Below are 15,527 nucleotides of genomic sequence, written 5' to 3' on the forward strand. Positions count from 1 at the left end.
TGTATTGTGCTCCCTCAACAACTCTTCTGAATGAAGGTGTCAAAATACCCAGACTGTACTGTGCATAGATAACACGAAACAAATAAAAGCAAACCCAGAAAAAGCAGTAATATGAAGGAGAGACAGGAGAAAATGTCTGATAGATTATATAACGACAAATCTGATTTTGACGTAATCTCTAAACCGAAGCTGCGGAGTCAGCATTAATTTAACCCCATTGTAGAAGCTGAGTGAAGCATATGGTTTTCATGTTTGGGGTCGTCGAGGAGAAGACGATTAGGATTCGTGTTTCCATATGGCTTTTAATAGCTTTGCAATCAGTAACGGTCTGCGCACATCTGCTCTAATCTTTAGAGACAGATGTTGGGCACGAGCGACGTGAGGTACGATCGCTTCAGGTTCGGTTAGAATGGCGCCGAAACCTTCAGACCATGTTGATTTGAATGTTGTGTTTTGGCAAGGTTCCATTTGGCTTTGTCTGTTTACTTTCTGCAGGAATCCAGTTCATTAATTAGCTGGAGCAGAGAAGTGCCAAATGCTCTCTCAACCATTTAATCGGGGAATCGCTGTGCCAATGGAACTGCTTTTTTTTTTTGTTCATTGAGAAAATGATTCTATCCTTTCATAACTGAGGCTCTGAAATAAAATCTGCAGGACGACTTAAATAGAAAAATGAAAACTGATTGTATTTTATTTACTTTTTGCACAGGGCCACATCTGACAATAAAATATATCCTGACAGAGGATACTGCGTCAGGATATATATAATCATCTTAAGTGACCGTACTTATGCCGATAACGCCTCAATTAACTGCTGCGCTGCTCTTGTTTCCTGCACTCAGGGCTGTCGTGAAGCAGCCGATCAGTGTGTGCACAGTCTAAGAAGATTAGGCCACAGAGGGGCCTCCTTTGAAGGAGGGCATGCAAGACAGCTAATTTGAGAATGAATGGGCATTTTCTTTGGCCTGGTTGGCCAGGCGAAGCGGCACTCTAATGCCCCCCTCATCTCTATCTTTCTCACCCTCTGGAGTGAATTAAAATAAAAGGCTGAGGTGCTGGTGCCTCACTTTTCTCCGGTGAAGGATGCTAATTCTGACCACTTGCTGGGGAGAAATGGGGCCCTCCACTCATTAGAAACACTCGCGTCAACGATTCCCTTACTGACTCCAACCCGACACGTTGACCACTGCAATTATACTCTTTCTATCACCCCACCTGCACTCTCATTTAACCTCTGTGGTTTTCTGCGGCTTCCAGAAAAGCCAGAACTGCAGAGTAATGTGGTGCAGCCTCTCCAGCGACGCCCCCCCCACCCACCCAGGGCTATTGTACAGCCTCCCTATCCATGGTGCCAGGGCAGATTAAGACCCTCAGCACTTCCTTTTGGCCAGACTGTGACATTACAGTAGACTACAATAGACTTCATCGCAGAATTGGAGACTAACGAATAGCATTTGGATTTTAACGATGTGGTAAAATCATGCTCACAACTCGTAATAAGAGCTTTCAGAAGATTGAATATTACCGTCCAGATACTCCACATTCAACCCCCCCCCCCCCCATGAAGGCAAAATATAGGGCGGTAAAAATCCAAAAAGTTCTACGTCTAAATGTCGAAAGGTCTTTATGACTGAAAATAAAAAAGGCAGATTTGAAAGTTCTTCTTTTTGCTGCTGGCATGTTGGAAACCCAAAGAGGGAAGGGGGGGCAGAATTCACTGGAGGGTTTATGCACCTCATCCGGCCTGGGAATGCCTGAGAACCCCCCCCCCCCTCATAAAAAAGGAAAACACAGAATGTCTGGAATCCCATGGATGGATAAACGTGTTAAAATATTATGACGCCGGTTTAAATTACGGGTATTTCTTCACACTTCGGAGTCGAGGCTTCTGAAAAGTTCTGACGGCGATAACGTTACGATACAAAGGAAGCCACAGATGACATTAAAAAAAAGATTTATTTTAGCATTAAGCTTTATCAACACATAATATCTACTCATCAGCAGGGACCTTGTTCACGAGTGAGGGAAGGATGGAGCGGTTAGTCCCAGAGACTGTATATTTAAGTTTTTTGTGTCGCGCTGTCTATTTACATCCGTTTTTTTAGCACAAAAACAAAACATAACAGTCAAAAATATAAAACACACATCTGTTGGAGTAATCTAAAGAAGTTCACATGCTTTATAAAACAGACTTCGGTGGACTAGATGTGGGATAACTTGACCGTCTGCTTCCCATGAACCGGTCCCGGGCGCACAGGCGGGACGAGGAGCAATCAGCACCATCACCTGCCGTTTCAGAGCGGTTCATAAATGCCGTCCAGATATTCATCTTTTCCCCATCACCACAGAATTAAGTTTTCAGTGTCAGCAAAACCTGGATTCTCCCGGAGCTTCCAGTAAGTCCCATTCGTCAGCCACACGTCCCGTCCACAGGAATCTTTGGCTTTTCTGAAGCAGAAGAGGAAGCTCATCAGACAGGCATAGGGAGACTGACATTTATTTTCTCCTGTGATTTGTTGGGACAAATATTCAGCTGAATAGTCAGACATGAACCTTCTTGTCATCACCAGATTATAAAAAAATAGATCTTACCTGAAAAAACGAGGAACGTGTTCTTCGCCCCTTTTGCTCAGCTCTCTTCTCCGCTCCCTTTGAAATGCCTCGATATCGTCTTTCTTTTTGTCGGTTTCATCCACCTTTCCCTCCTCCAGAAACCTAGGAAAAGAGCAACGTGACACCAAATGGGCCTAATTTTACTGCTTTCAAATTTCAGCTGCTAAAAAAGATGATTCAGGTGTAAACAAACAGAACACAACCGAGTACCAGAACAGAACAATAGGAAAGAAGCTCAAATACATTCAGATTTGAATGTTTCTCACCTTTGATCCAGGCGTAGGCGGCTGTCTGTAGGGGGCAGAAGAGGCTTCAGGTCCGGGGTGAGTTCATTCAGCTCCATAGCGAAGGAGGAGAAGCCATAGTACAGCAGATAATCCTCCGGCTGGGGGTCTGCAGAGAGACGACCTGTAACCTGGGGCAACCTGTTCACTTTGCAACCTCAAGTCTTGCTGGTGGTGAGGAACTCACTCGGCTTCCAGACACACTTGGGAGTGGGCAGAGTGTCACAGAAGACGCCTTCATGCCACAGACCTCCGAAGCGGTGGATGACGCCTCCACTTTGGTCCAGCACCGCGCCCTGCACCTCATTTTTATTGGTGTCTGAACCCCAATAACGGGACTAAACACAATACAGACTTTTTAATAAAATCCATATATCTAAAGAGGAATATCAAAATAGGCCATTTACAGCCGGAAAGCTGTTCGCATTCACCTTAATGAAGGTAATCTTACAGGTGCAGACGTCGCTGTTGAGGTTCCGGATGGTGACCTCGCCATAATGCTCCAGATAGCGCTGCTGGCTGAAGACGTTATGGATGCAGGTCACTACTTTGTTCCACTCATAGTGGTCTCCGAACCTGGGCAAGATACCAAAACGCAGCATTTCATCAAGCAAATAATTATTCTCCAAGTTGACTATCAAACGTAAGAAGTTTGCACGTTTTCTCTCTTTAGGTTTTTGACAAAACAAATAATTTAAAAAACCTGGAATCCTAAGCATTAAAAACATCCAACCAAGGTCATTTATTACATCCAATACAATCATCCAATCCCCACGGCCAATGAAAATATTGATTTAAAAGTACAGTATGCGTGGGCAGCTTACCTTGGGAGAGTGACGTTCACCAATCCTGTCGGCAGAATCTCCAGTGACTTCCCCCAGAATTTGTTTTTCCACCGCTGGTCTGTTCAGGAACGTAGAGAGAGGAGATGTAGAGAATGTAGATGAGATCGGGTTTAGCCAACGTCAAAGAATTAAAAAGCTGTTTAATGAAAGAAGAGACTCACCTTGCCAAAAGGAGAAGTTCTCCGAGTCGGCATGGCAGGCAGAGATGGGAGGGTGGTGGCAGACCTGGGAAAGAATAAAGAGCAGATCCGGCTGTAAAGATGAGACTAGGGGTGCACCGATCAATAGTGAGTCTCTATCATGAGATCAGTTTGAATGTTTTTTTTTGGGGGGGGGGGTTGTTCCCTGCAGTCTTCACCCAGAGCAGTCAAAGGTTTTCAGGGATGAGAAGAACAAACAGGACGCTCCTGAGTAAATGTTGTGTTCTTCCCGGGGTACCTGTTCGCTGATGAGGCGGAAGCCCCGGTCTTCTCTGACGCACTCGAAGGTCTCCCCCAGAACCGGGTTGAAGGGCTTGTAGCGGTTTCGGAACGTTGCAGTGGAGTAACCAGAAATAGCAAAGGCAGCGATATACACCTGTCAGAAGGGGGGGGGAGAATCAGCATCAACTTCTTTCATGGATTATTTTGTTGTATCTTTACGTTATCACAAATAAATCCATGCACCCCATGCAAGAAAAAAAAGGAGCAATAATTGCTCTTCGTTACAAGCGTCACATCTGATTGGTTGCTACAACAGATCAGAATCGTGTATATTTTGTGTTGGCCGACAGGACTTGGTAACAGATGGGCCTCAAAATGCAGAGGCAGGGGATGAGAATAAAATAGTCTTTTCTCAAAGTTCAAACAAACGCGTCACAGGAACTGGCTGGCGTGCAAAATTGATAAATGAAAAATCACAGTCAAACACAAAAAGATACTTGAAGTAGCAGAGGTGCGGTTTCTAAGTCCCACCATCCTCTGGAAGGGGTCTGCTGTGCTGTTGGCTACATCCAGCAGCTCGCTGTACTCCAGCTCTTCACACAGCCTCTGCAGCAGGTTCAGAGGCTCATTGAGAGCAGCAGGCATCGACACCCGAGCCAAATCTTTACCTGAGGAAGAGCAGCGCCCAAGCCTCAGAAGAAACAAAGAAAACCGTTTCTACGTAACTGCAAAGCGGCGTTACGTCCAGATCTCACCCCACACCTATGTTATTGTAGAGGATGGCCACGAGGCCCACGTGACTGTTGTCGGGACAGGTAGCAGGGAGCGTCGTTCGCCGGCCGGTGCTCTTTGGAACGAAGCTGCTGGCCGCCATGGAAATACTAGCGCGGTATTTGCGGGTGGCTAAAGCTAAGATTTTTGGTGAAAGGACATCATATTGATCAAAGCTGAAATCATAAATATTCAATGAGGCAACTCTCTTCAAGAAGAAGATCGGGCATCTGGAACCGTTGCTTGGATCTCTATTCACCGTGTCCTTCCTCTGGTTCAGAGTTGGTGCTGCTTCCATCACTAAGTCCCGATTCATCAGACATCCCCGAGGAGCTGCCAGGAAGAACGTCGTCACTGGCGTCAAAATACTCAGCCGAGTCTGCCGCTGAAGGAGGCCGGTGGGAGGAACGCACCGCCGCCGCAGGCTGGCAGCAGAGGAACAAGAGAAAAATCAGCCCCGAGGGAATGCGATCCAGCCAGGTGGCGGGCGCCGCGCGGCGCTTACCTGGGCCGACGCGTTTAACTGGTGGATGCCGTCGGCCTGCCAGGCTTCCTGCAGCTTCTGCCTCTCCTGGGACAGAGTTTCATGCACCGACTTCAGAGAGGAACACACTGAAGAGGAATGACAGATCAGTTTCAGGGGGCAACAATGCCGTCCCTCGTGCGTGTGTGCGCACGGGGATTTAGGAGCGTCTCAGACCTCGTAGTGAAACGGTGCAGATGTCCTGCTGGATTTTCTTGCCCTCGGGTGACAGTGTGGCAGTTTGGAGGGAGAGCTGGGAGTAGACGTAGTCGGGAATGGATGGGGCCGACGCTCCGAGGTGAGACGAGGCGCTCAGGTGACTGGAGGGCAGCTGAACAGAGGGGGGGGGGGCGATGGTCGACTCATTGGTTAACAATTCTAAAGGAATTAATTCAAGCGTGGCAGTTGGTTTTATCCTGCTGAATAATGGATTATTAATGCTAAAGAAACAGTTTATTTATTGATCGATGCAAAGCGTAATACTGAGATCATGAGAGGAGTGACCGGATTATAAAAACACGCTCATCTTTCTTACCGATCAATTGAACTGATCGGTAAGAATCGACCAACTAGAAAAGGTAGACAACCGTCAGTAACTTAAAAAAAACGAGCAGGATTTAAATGCACGACCGAGAAATAGAAGTTTACAAAGTATTTGGTAGATCAATATGCTATGATACATAACGTGGGATATACAGGAAGATACCACTGATCAGAATGATTGAATCAATTAAGTCAAAATGTATTAAATCAAATTGTATACAAATACATTTCGTCCGTCATAAAGCTTTCAGAGTGAAAGGCTGCGTCCGACGCCGTCCTCACCATCCCCAGCGCTTCCACCCTGGACAGCGTACGGGAATGACCCCACATCCTCCCCGACCTCCGTTTCTTTGGCTTCTCAAGCGACAGATTCTGTATCAGGACAGAATAAATAATGATGTCAGAATAAATGACGCTGCTTAGAATGGGGAGTGATTTTGCCGGTTAGATTATTCCACCTGTATGCTGATGGTGCGCTTCAGGTCCCCGTTGGTGAAAGCTCGGCCCGACTCCAACGTCTGCAGGCTCTGGATTAAGCGGTTTAGCTCAGAAAGGTCCAAATGACAACGGTTGAGCTCTGGAAGACAGGAGGAGGTAGTCCACAATCAGCGCTGACCCGAGTGGCATTACTCGGGGGGGAAGGGGCAGCTTTCTTGTTGCACTAAAAGACTTATAGTTCCCGTTTCGGGAACTATCCAGACCTTATTCGGAATGCACTTTTCCTTGAGAGACAGATTTAAATGCGTTATGAATTTTCTGCAATATACGACAAACACCTTGAGCGCAGGTGTCCGGGGTGCGACTCCGCTGCAGCCAAGCAGACACTTTGCTATTCACAGCGGTGTTAGCCGAGGGCAGCGCTGCTGATGGTGCAGCCGAATCCATCACGCCTGCAGAGGACTGGTAGCATGAATAAAGAGGAGAGAGAGATCAGGCGTTAGTTTAAGACACTTTACAACCGGGTACTGCTAGAGCCTATCCCAGTAGTCTATGGGTACATGCGAAGTCATTGCCGCGAGGCAACAAGCGCTACCCACTGCGCCACTACCTTTGACTTGTATTTAATAGTCACCAAATCTCCATTTCTCTGAGCTAGCGCAGACACGGTCTGGGGGACGGCACCGTGAGCCGCCTCATTCTTCTTGTGCAAGCGGTGGGCTTGTAGCTTGGTTACCCAAATATAGAAGAGTTCATGGCTCTTCGCCTCGGATAGAAAAAGGAACACTTTTTTTTTTTATTTCCATTTATTTGCTGCAAATGTACCTGTAGAATTGGATGAGGACATTTACCTTCATGTGGTAGAGAATGTCCCCGGCATCCAAATCAATCCGATTTGACTTCTTGTTTATGGACATCACCGCGTGGCTAACGTCTAGAGAGCCCTGAACCCTCCCTATGGAGACCTTGATTGGAACAAGGAAAGCTTTAATCTTTTCAGATCTAGTAGGTGACAAGTGTCGTTGTCAAATGTTCACTTACATCTTGCTGATTTTTGGAGTAGCGCAAGATCCCTGCATCCAAGACAAAATATCGCTGAAATAAAACAAAAACGTTGATGTTTTAAAAATTGGATCCATTCACAGGGTCAATATCTCAGCGTCCATTTTTAACCTTGTGCCACCCTTTCAGAGGCCATTTCCTCCTCTTGAGGAGATATCCTTCACAGATACCCGGGGTGCAGGCCTCATCATGCGGGCTCTCGCCTCCTGCGTGCGTTTCCACCTGGAGGTCATCAATCACTTCCCAATCTTTGATAATCTATGGCAAAAACAGGTTTACGCACTCGGCACAGTTCAACGAGGCCATTTAAAAAGGCTTAAAATAAGATAAAATAAAAGCCATTAAGAGTAATGCTGACTGGCTTACAGTTCTCAGTGAGTTGTATGCAAAAAATAACGGAACCATCTTAATCTATAAGCAGCCTCACTTGTCGGGAGTGGCGAGATGACAGAGTGCTGCTGCTCCGAGAGTGCGAAGGCCTCGACATCGGGGAAGTCTTCTCCAGGCCGCCCGCCAGCGACTGGCTGCAGTTGAGTGACGATCCGTATGCATCCATTTCACAGAGAAGACCTCAGGCCCTCCTTCCTGTTACGATCGAGAGAGAGAGATCTGCTGCAATCGTCCAAGAAGCCCCCCCCCTGCGGATCCACGACAGCGAGGTTGAATCAGTACATTCTGTGTTTGATGTTGTCCTTTATGAGCCACCGTACGCCGACACACGTGTGTGTGAGAGCTTCATGACCGAGAAGCCACAGAGAATGCGTTAAAACAGGCTCGACGCAGAAGTTAACTGTAATCCAGTTAACAGAAGTAGGACCTGAGCTCTCGCGTCACGTGACAGTCACCATGACAACCGCGTCACAGAACAACAAAAAGGCAAGAATCAGATAACAGATGTGAGAAACTTTGATTTTTGACATATCCCTCTAAGAAAACAGCAAACTTGTCATTTATTTTCAGATGTCAGGCATCTTTAAAATGTATCAATAGTGACGTATTGTGTTCAGCAGCCCTTAAAAACAGGAACAAGGCGTCTAACAAAGCTCCTATATAGCCTTGAATATGATTTGAAAAGTGAATGAATGTTTAAAAGAACTCTGATACTGCATGCGAGACCGTGACCAGCGCTGCCTGCAGGGAGCCGATTAACAACGACTGTTTCATTGGTTTCTCAGGTGATGTTTTTAGACACTTGTCATCCGGATATGGAGAAACACAATCCCAACCAGAGTTGTTAGAAAAATGTCAAAGAAGTTGAAAATAACTAGAGATTATGACATATATATAATCTTGTTTTGGGATTGAAAACCACAGCAAATAAAACTCCATGAATGAAAATCACATCAAGTCAAGGATGAACTGTTTAAGACGGATTAAGATTTAAATATCTCAAGCTATAATTAAGAAGTGACCGCAACCGCCTCTGAGTAAACTATTAGAAAATAATTTCCATTTCACCATAACCATTTTTTAAATTCAGGATAGACAGTATAGTATATTTTCTTTTACATGATTTTCTAAATGTTGTGTGATGGTTTCATTCGGTTATTTGCGTCAGCATTTCCCTTAAACTTTTACATTTTCTAGTCCTCCGAGCAAACAAAATAAGTCTCACCTTGGAGTCTCATCATCCGCCGCCGATAAACCCAACGATCAGTCGGAGCTTTAGAACCTGCGGAAATCACGCACGTTTTTCCACCAATCCAAACGTCGTCCCCAAAGAGAATCACTCATTCTCACCGCGTAATCTCACCGACCATTCCCTCTCTCCCGGAGAGAGACGAGCTCGCTCCTAAATCCAAGGAGAGCTGCGCGTCGCAGGCAGCGCGCCGTGCGCGCAATGCGTCCGAGGCATTATCCGTATTAGCAGGAATTACACTGACTTGTCTAAACAGGGCTGTCCGAACTGTGCCAGGGAGGGCCGAGACGCTGCAGCGTCTCCTTCCAAAGCAAAGTGGGTTTTTATCGACACCTCCTTCAGCCTGGGAGAAGGAGCTCATGAGAGATCAGCTGCTGGAGCGACGGCGCCTCCACGGCACGGTTTGGGCACGCCTGGTCTAACGGCGGAGATTCTATGGAGGATCAGTGTTTCAACTGATTTGAATCAAAGGGTTAAAATCGGGCTTCGTCTTCGTTCCGGGAGGAAACTTTTTTTTTTTCTGGTATTTTTAGATTAGTGCTGCATTTGTTGAGATGTGTTCGGCTCGTTAATCATTCATTGCAGGTCTTTATTCGTCCTTCAGTTGCCATTATTAATAGATTTCAAACTGCATGTAGTTTCCTTGCCTGCATCTAACAAACAATCTAAGCGATGTATATCCAGATATTCTGTTTCTATAAAATCTGTTGATGCACCTTTCATTTTGTTTGGGATCAAAATGTATAAAATATTTCATTCTTTTCTAGATGAGTAAATTCTGTTTCTCTCCAAATGGGAAGCCGCTCTAGACTAACTGACCCAGATTAGCACGATAATCTGCAGATTAACACGTCCGGATCTGTGCCCGTTTCGTGACACTTAGGCTCTCAACAATTCAATATTTGATAACACTGAAAAAAACAACTTTGAAATGCATGTTTTGCAAATACAAACTGGGAAGCGCAGCATTGTTGACATGCTTTTATTCATTTAAATGCAATTATACCCTTAAATAACAGAATTGCTTGGACAACACGGACACTTTCTGCTCTGTCCGTCCAATACTCCCGTTAAGAGAGCAGCACCGAAAGCCGTCCCTTCTGCAGACTCTCCTCGTCAGAGTTCCGCTGTAGCCGGATGCATAATGTAATGATTTCCTTTGATACAGTAAAAAAAAATAAACCAGAAAACACATATCTAATCATTTTTTTAAGGATGCATCCGACTTCGCAGTCCCTTGTTCTTCCAAGCAGATGGAACTCTTAGGAGGTAAAAAAAAACAAATCCCATAGATGTCCTCTGAAGCTCTACGTGGCTTCCTCTGCTTTGGGAGGGTCCTCCGTGCCGCTGTTGGGGCTCTGCTGTTCAACATACCGCTGGAGCAAGGCGGACAGGTGGGCCGGGTGCTGCTGCAGCAAGGAGGCCGTGTGGGAGGTCAGCATCGTCAGCCCACTGACCAACTCGCCCTGGACAACGGTCAGCGACGGCAGCTTGGAGTAGCTCACCAGCCCCTGTGCACTCATCAACCTGTCGTCCATGCAGGCTCCTATCGAGGAATGGGTGAGTCATAAATGATCTTACATACTTCACCCTCACGTGACGCGTGCGTGCGAAGGCAAATGTTATCTGCAAATATGAAGTTTGCTCCTCGCGTCCAGACGGATGATGAACTCACCCAGAAGTACCAACTGTGGGAATGGCCTCAGAGTCAGCAGCATCTCCTTTGCTTTGGGTTCCTTGCTGACCAACAGAACCGTAGAACCAATGAATAAAGGAATCATGTTGCAGTAAATGCTGTCTGTCATGAAGGACTGCACCACCTAAAAAAAAAACACAAAGAATGATTTGAAGACCTTGGTGCAACTCTCGCCATCATATTTCTCTCTTTTTTCACTCTTATTTAATTGAATCTATAAAGTGTTCACTATCAAATACTCTCAATCAATTGTGAAAATAAAGGTGAAGCAATTTACAAGGGAGAAGCGCATTTTAATAAAACAACATAAAGCCTGTGACACCTTTTACCTTATTGGGGAAGAACTTGACAGAGATCCCATGTTTGTGAAGTCTGTACTTGAAATTGATCATGTCTTCAGCATTACAGGAGTTGTTCTGGACCACAGCGACCATCTTAGAGTCCTGGAACACTTTCTTCAAATTCTTCTTCAAAAGTAAAGTGAAGGGATCCTGCCGGTATAATAAAACGAAAATACCCGCTTGCCTGATTGTGTGTAATTAGGTGAGCTGAAAGGACATATTACATTTTAATGCACATCCATTTATTTGACACCATTTTTCAGCATTTTCTGACAACCACTACTGAACCAATTTCTAGTGGAAAAAGCATGGGTCAGGCAAAAGCCCATTAAATATAGATCTGGGGGAAAAGATGTCAAAGAAAGGTCACGAATGGGATGACGTACCTGCACCTCCTTGGTTCCAATGGCTTCGGCTGGATAGGCGCCCCTAGGAGGGCCCCGTGGCAGAGGAATGTACTGCGTAACGGCCATAAGCTTCTGTTTGATGTGATGCATCGGTCTCCTGTGCCGAGTCACAGCTTTGGAGCCGTGCCGAACACTCTGTACGAGGGGAACCCATCCTGAAAGACACAGAGTCTGTTTGAAAATCTGCCGATGGTGAACATGACGTGACGCTAGTTCATTAAACACGTCTAATAAAGTGCTCAACGTTAGCGCGGCTAAGCTACCACGCTAGGATAGTTCATAAAAACACTAAAAACCTAATTTAAAAAGTAATGAAGACACATTACTACAGGCAGAGAGGCATAGTTGATTCTGAATTACCCTGCTTCGGCAGAAATTTCGCACACAAGGTCGCCGCCATATTGACCGGAAACTCTTATATTCCGGAAGTGACGTCCAGTCGAGCTTTCGTTGACGCCTCCAGGAAGGAATCCACGCAACATAGCTGTGAAAATTCATTCATAACATTTATTATAAATTACATTAAAGTGTAAAAACAACACATCCATTTAAATAACTGTGTGGCCGTGTTGTTAATACTTTGCGTTATAACCGAAATGACCGGAACGTGTTTAAATTAAATGTCATCGCTTTTGTGTTTATATCGTGTTTCGTACTATGCGCATTGTTTATTTATTTCCCCCCCCTGAAAAAACGTTGCTGGTCTTTAAAATAAAATGACGTTACAAAACGCGCACATTTGTATAAGGAAGGGAAATGCGTCAGCGTCGGTTTATTGAGCAATGAGGCGCACACTCGGCGCATGTTTGATCAGACATATCGCATTATTTGGCAGGTGTCGTCCTTCTCTGCGGAGTGTTTCTGCGCTAAGTTGCTCGACAACGGGAGATCGCGCCGCCATGGACCTGAGCGACATGAGGAAGAACTACAAAGGCGATGAGGAGGTGAGCGCCGATGAATGATAAAGGTCTGCGTAACGACAAGGTTCTGATCACTTCTGTGGCATAAGTGAGCGCCTTGCTGTGACGTCACACTGCGAACCTAATAGATCTCTTGATGTTTTTGTTTTTTGCGCATTCATGCTGGCTATAATTTGTTCTTTTTGTTCCCAGTGCTTTGAGGAGAGCCAGCTTTCATCTTTGGACCCTATGAAACAATTCGAAAACTGGTTTGATCAAGCAATAAAGTGTCCTGAAATCGGAGAGCCAAACGCTATGTGCCTCGCAACTGCCTCCAAGTCGGTAGACCGTGCAGAAATGTTTATTTATTATTGTTTTTTTTCATCACATAATGTCATCTCTCTGTCCGCGCAGAGACGGGCGTCCATCAGCTCGTGTGGTTCTCCTGAAGAGTTACAGCAGGGAAGGATTCTGTTTCTTTACCAACTACTTGAGCCGAAAGAGTTCTGAGCTGGAAAGCAACCCATTTGCTTGCCTGGTCTTCTACTGGGAGCCTCTTAATAGACAGGTCAGAGTCCTTCGTTATCCATATTCATATTTGTTATGAAATATATTATCAAATCAGTGCCTTTCATTTTGACATGCCAGATCCGAATTGAGGGCAACGTGGAGCGACTGCCCCTCCAGACCAGCAGGGACTACTTCCACACCCGGCCAAAGGCCAGCCAGATCGGGGCCCTCGTGAGCCGACAGAGCCGTCCCATTCCTAGCAGAGATGTAAGATCCAAGGCGCTGCGTTTTCATATATATTATTATGTATAAAGGCTTTGATTTTCACTGCGTCTTTTATTATCAGTACCTGAGGCAGAAAAACGAAGAGCTGACAGAGAAGTACAAGGACACGGATGTTCCTATGCCTGACAACTGGTGAGTATTAGTTATTAAGCCCCAATACCGCTGTCATTGTTGTGTGTTAGCTGTGTTTTAGCATAGCATGTAGGAAGTGGCGGTCACGCCACTCTGATTGGGGCAAAGTTCATTCACCGCTTGTACCTTTAGACTCAATTTCCTTTCTGCTGAGTAATTTAACCTGATCATCATGTTTCCATTGTATGCTGTATATTTTATTACAACCATTATCCGACTCTTGCTCCGTGCTTTCGATCTCCTCTAACGAGCCGCTGTCCTTTAACAGGGGCGGCTACATCGTTAAGCCTCACGTGATGGAGTTCTGGCAGGGGCAGACCAACAGGCTCCATGACCGCATCGTCTTCACCAAGCCGAAGGACGGAGAAGCTAAGCTGGGGGAGTTTCAACACGAAGCAGAGGGAGGCTGGGCGTACCAGCGGCTGTGTCCCTGAGGAGCACCTCGGCTGACTGTCCGCAAGCCGGGGAGGAAATTTAACCTGAATTTCACCTCATCCTTTAAAATTGAACATGTCTCTGTCAGGGCTTCATTTGTAATAATAATTAACCTTTTGATTTTACAGGCCTCTACGGTTCTAGAAAGTACAGCAGAACTCTACTTTATTTTTTTTTTTACTTTAAATCTTCATTGAAAGATTTTCTTTATTACCTCCCCAGTTTAGCACAGCCTTTATTCCATGAAGTCGACCTTCATGATGCCTTCGAGATGTTCAGGTTTGTTTTAGTGAAGTCTACGATCGGGTCATGTGAGGCGACCTGCTTGAAATGTCAACGACTGTGTGTTAATGTTATTAATAATGTCTTGTACTATTGGGCGAGGATGAGATTGGGGTTTACGGAATGTACTGAATGAACTGTGGAAAAGAAACAGCAATAAAGTTTGTTTGTAACTTGTGACCAGCAGATGTCAGCAGCATTACGTTTACAAATATCAAGGACCGCAGTCATTTGGAAGCACGAAATGCAACACTGCAAATCTTTAATCCAACTCAAACAGTTTAAGGAAAGCAACTTAAATCAATTAAGTTCATTAAATTATCTTCTCTATGACAAGCTGCTGCAGAATATTAAGTTAAAGAGTTGAAAATCTAACCTTAGGCACTCAATGTTAGGGTAACTTTATTCAATTATGAGAACAAGTTAAACTAACTTAACCATGGTTAAGTTAGTGGTTTCACCATGGTGACCCTCGTCAATCATTTAAGGTTATTCCATGCTGACGTCGTTCCATCCCAGGCAACATTTATTGGTGACGAAAGTCCAAAACAGCGATAAGATATTACTGTCTTTCCCCAAAGTTATTTTGTTGCCTAAAACTAATCAAACTAATATATATATATATTTTATTTAATATCTAAAATTGACACTTTCACCAAAGTGTAGAAATAATAAATGTATAGTTTAATAGCAAAGGAGAGGCTATAAATGAAGACTATTTTTCCTTCATTATAGTTTGTATTCACTTCCTCCATTAATGCGTACAGTATATCAGTAGATATTATCTCCAGCCCATCTTGGAGCTGCACGGAATGCTATATTACATAATGCAGAGGCACAGCGCTGTATCAGATGTCCGTGTCCGTTTACCGTCACCTTCTTAACTAAAGCAGCATGGGCTCACCTGAAAAGGGAATACCTGCCTCTGCAACCTAAAACATGCTGAGTTGTTTTAAACCATTGATCGACATCTTCAAAGAATTGTGACAAAGCAGCATTTTATATTAACTCATCTTGAAATATTTATTAAAATAAAAGACTTTTTTTTTTACATTTGAACTCCCGGAAAGATTATCCAAAGGACTTTTTTTCTTTCAATTTATCACAATATTTCAGAAACAGACGTCCAAATCCGATTTTTTGATTGGCTGGGCTTAAAAATGTAATAACAAATGCACATGTGTTTCTTTACTCGTGCAGCGATACAGATAAAAATGTGTCATTCCAAAGCGTTACATCCATAATAACAAAAAATAAAAACTCAATTTACAACAATGTTTACTGTTCATTCGTAAAGATGTTAACTTGCCTGTCATTTCATTTCCTCAAATAAACAATAGAATGATTAAAGAACGCCAGGAAAGAAAAGAAAACGAGACACACGATGTTTCCAGCCCTTC

The 15,527-nt window shown here is 44.6% G+C and overlaps 3 protein-coding genes across 3 annotated transcripts; 1 reads left to right on the forward strand and 2 right to left on the reverse strand.

Moving 5' to 3' along the window:
* Window positions 1–2,339: 2,339 nt before the first annotated feature.
* Window positions 2,340–8,057, reverse strand: osbpl7 (oxysterol binding protein-like 7). Its single transcript, XM_068754222.1, has 21 exons — window positions 7,929–8,057; window positions 7,613–7,759; window positions 7,481–7,534; window positions 7,291–7,404; window positions 7,074–7,205; window positions 6,778–6,901; window positions 6,460–6,578; window positions 6,284–6,373; window positions 5,636–5,789; window positions 5,441–5,547; window positions 5,195–5,360; window positions 4,927–5,073; window positions 4,696–4,832; window positions 4,181–4,318; window positions 3,904–3,967; window positions 3,722–3,800; window positions 3,329–3,473; window positions 3,085–3,235; window positions 2,880–3,006; window positions 2,593–2,715; window positions 2,340–2,448 (listed from the first exon to the last, which is right to left on the reverse strand). The coding sequence occupies exons 1-21, from the start codon at window positions 8,055–8,057 to the stop codon at window positions 2,340–2,342; spliced, it is 2,556 nt and encodes an 851-aa protein (XP_068610323.1).
* A 2,058-nt stretch (window positions 8,058–10,115) lies between these two features.
* Window positions 10,116–11,984, reverse strand: mrpl10 (mitochondrial ribosomal protein L10). The gene is made up of 5 exons (XM_068754223.1): window positions 11,945–11,984; window positions 11,564–11,739; window positions 11,166–11,327; window positions 10,816–10,960; window positions 10,116–10,686 (listed from the first exon to the last, which is right to left on the reverse strand). Exons 1-5 carry the CDS (start codon window positions 11,982–11,984, stop codon window positions 10,448–10,450), a joined length of 762 nt encoding a protein of 253 aa, XP_068610324.1. The 3' UTR covers window positions 10,116–10,447.
* A 382-nt stretch (window positions 11,985–12,366) lies between these two features.
* On the forward strand, window positions 12,367–14,305 carry pnpo (pyridoxamine 5'-phosphate oxidase). The gene is made up of 6 exons (XM_068754589.1): window positions 12,367–12,528; window positions 12,697–12,821; window positions 12,898–13,051; window positions 13,132–13,260; window positions 13,340–13,410; window positions 13,679–14,305. Exons 1-6 carry the CDS (start codon window positions 12,367–12,369, stop codon window positions 13,842–13,844), a joined length of 807 nt encoding a protein of 268 aa, XP_068610690.1. The 3' UTR covers window positions 13,845–14,305.
* The last annotated feature ends 1,222 nt before the right edge of the window (window positions 14,306–15,527 follow it).

The sequence above is a fragment of the Brachionichthys hirsutus genome, chromosome 21 (genome assembly GCF_040956055.1).
Source record: "Brachionichthys hirsutus isolate HB-005 chromosome 21, CSIRO-AGI_Bhir_v1, whole genome shotgun sequence".
Taxonomy (NCBI): domain Eukaryota; kingdom Metazoa; phylum Chordata; class Actinopteri; order Lophiiformes; family Brachionichthyidae; genus Brachionichthys; species Brachionichthys hirsutus.

Excerpts from the sequence above, each read along its gene's own strand:
- mrpl10 (XM_068754223.1), bottom strand. The coding sequence starts at position 11,984 with ATGGCGGCGACCTTGTGTGCGAAATTTCTGCCGAAGCAGG. Across the intron at positions 11,740-11,944 it reads GAAATTTCTGCCGAAGCAGG|GATGGGTTCCCCTCGTACAG; the intron begins GTAATTCAGAAT and ends TGTGTCTTTCAG. Across the intron at positions 10,961-11,165 it reads TCAAGTTCTTCCCCAATAAG|GTGGTGCAGTCCTTCATGAC; the intron begins GTAAAAGGTGTC and ends TTTTTTTTTTAG.
- osbpl7 (XM_068754222.1), bottom strand. The coding sequence starts at position 8,057 with ATGGATGCATACGGATCGTCACTCAACTGCAGCCAGTCGCTGGCGGGC. Across the intron at positions 5,074-5,194 it reads TGAACCAGAGGAAGGACACG|CTTTAGCCACCCGCAAATAC; the intron begins GTGAATAGAGAT and ends CAAAAATCTTAG. Across the intron at positions 2,449-2,592 it reads CACGTTCCTCGTTTTTTCAG|AAAAGCCAAAGATTCCTGTG; the intron begins GTAAGATCTATT and ends CTTCTGCTTCAG.
- pnpo (XM_068754589.1), top strand. The coding sequence starts at position 12,367 with ATGAGGCGCACACTCGGCGCATGTTTGATCAGACATATCGCATTATTT. Across the intron at positions 12,822-12,897 it reads TGCCTCGCAACTGCCTCCAA|AGACGGGCGTCCATCAGCTC; the intron begins GTCGGTAGACCG and ends CTGTCCGCGCAG. Across the intron at positions 13,052-13,131 it reads GGGAGCCTCTTAATAGACAG|ATCCGAATTGAGGGCAACGT; the intron begins GTCAGAGTCCTT and ends TTGACATGCCAG.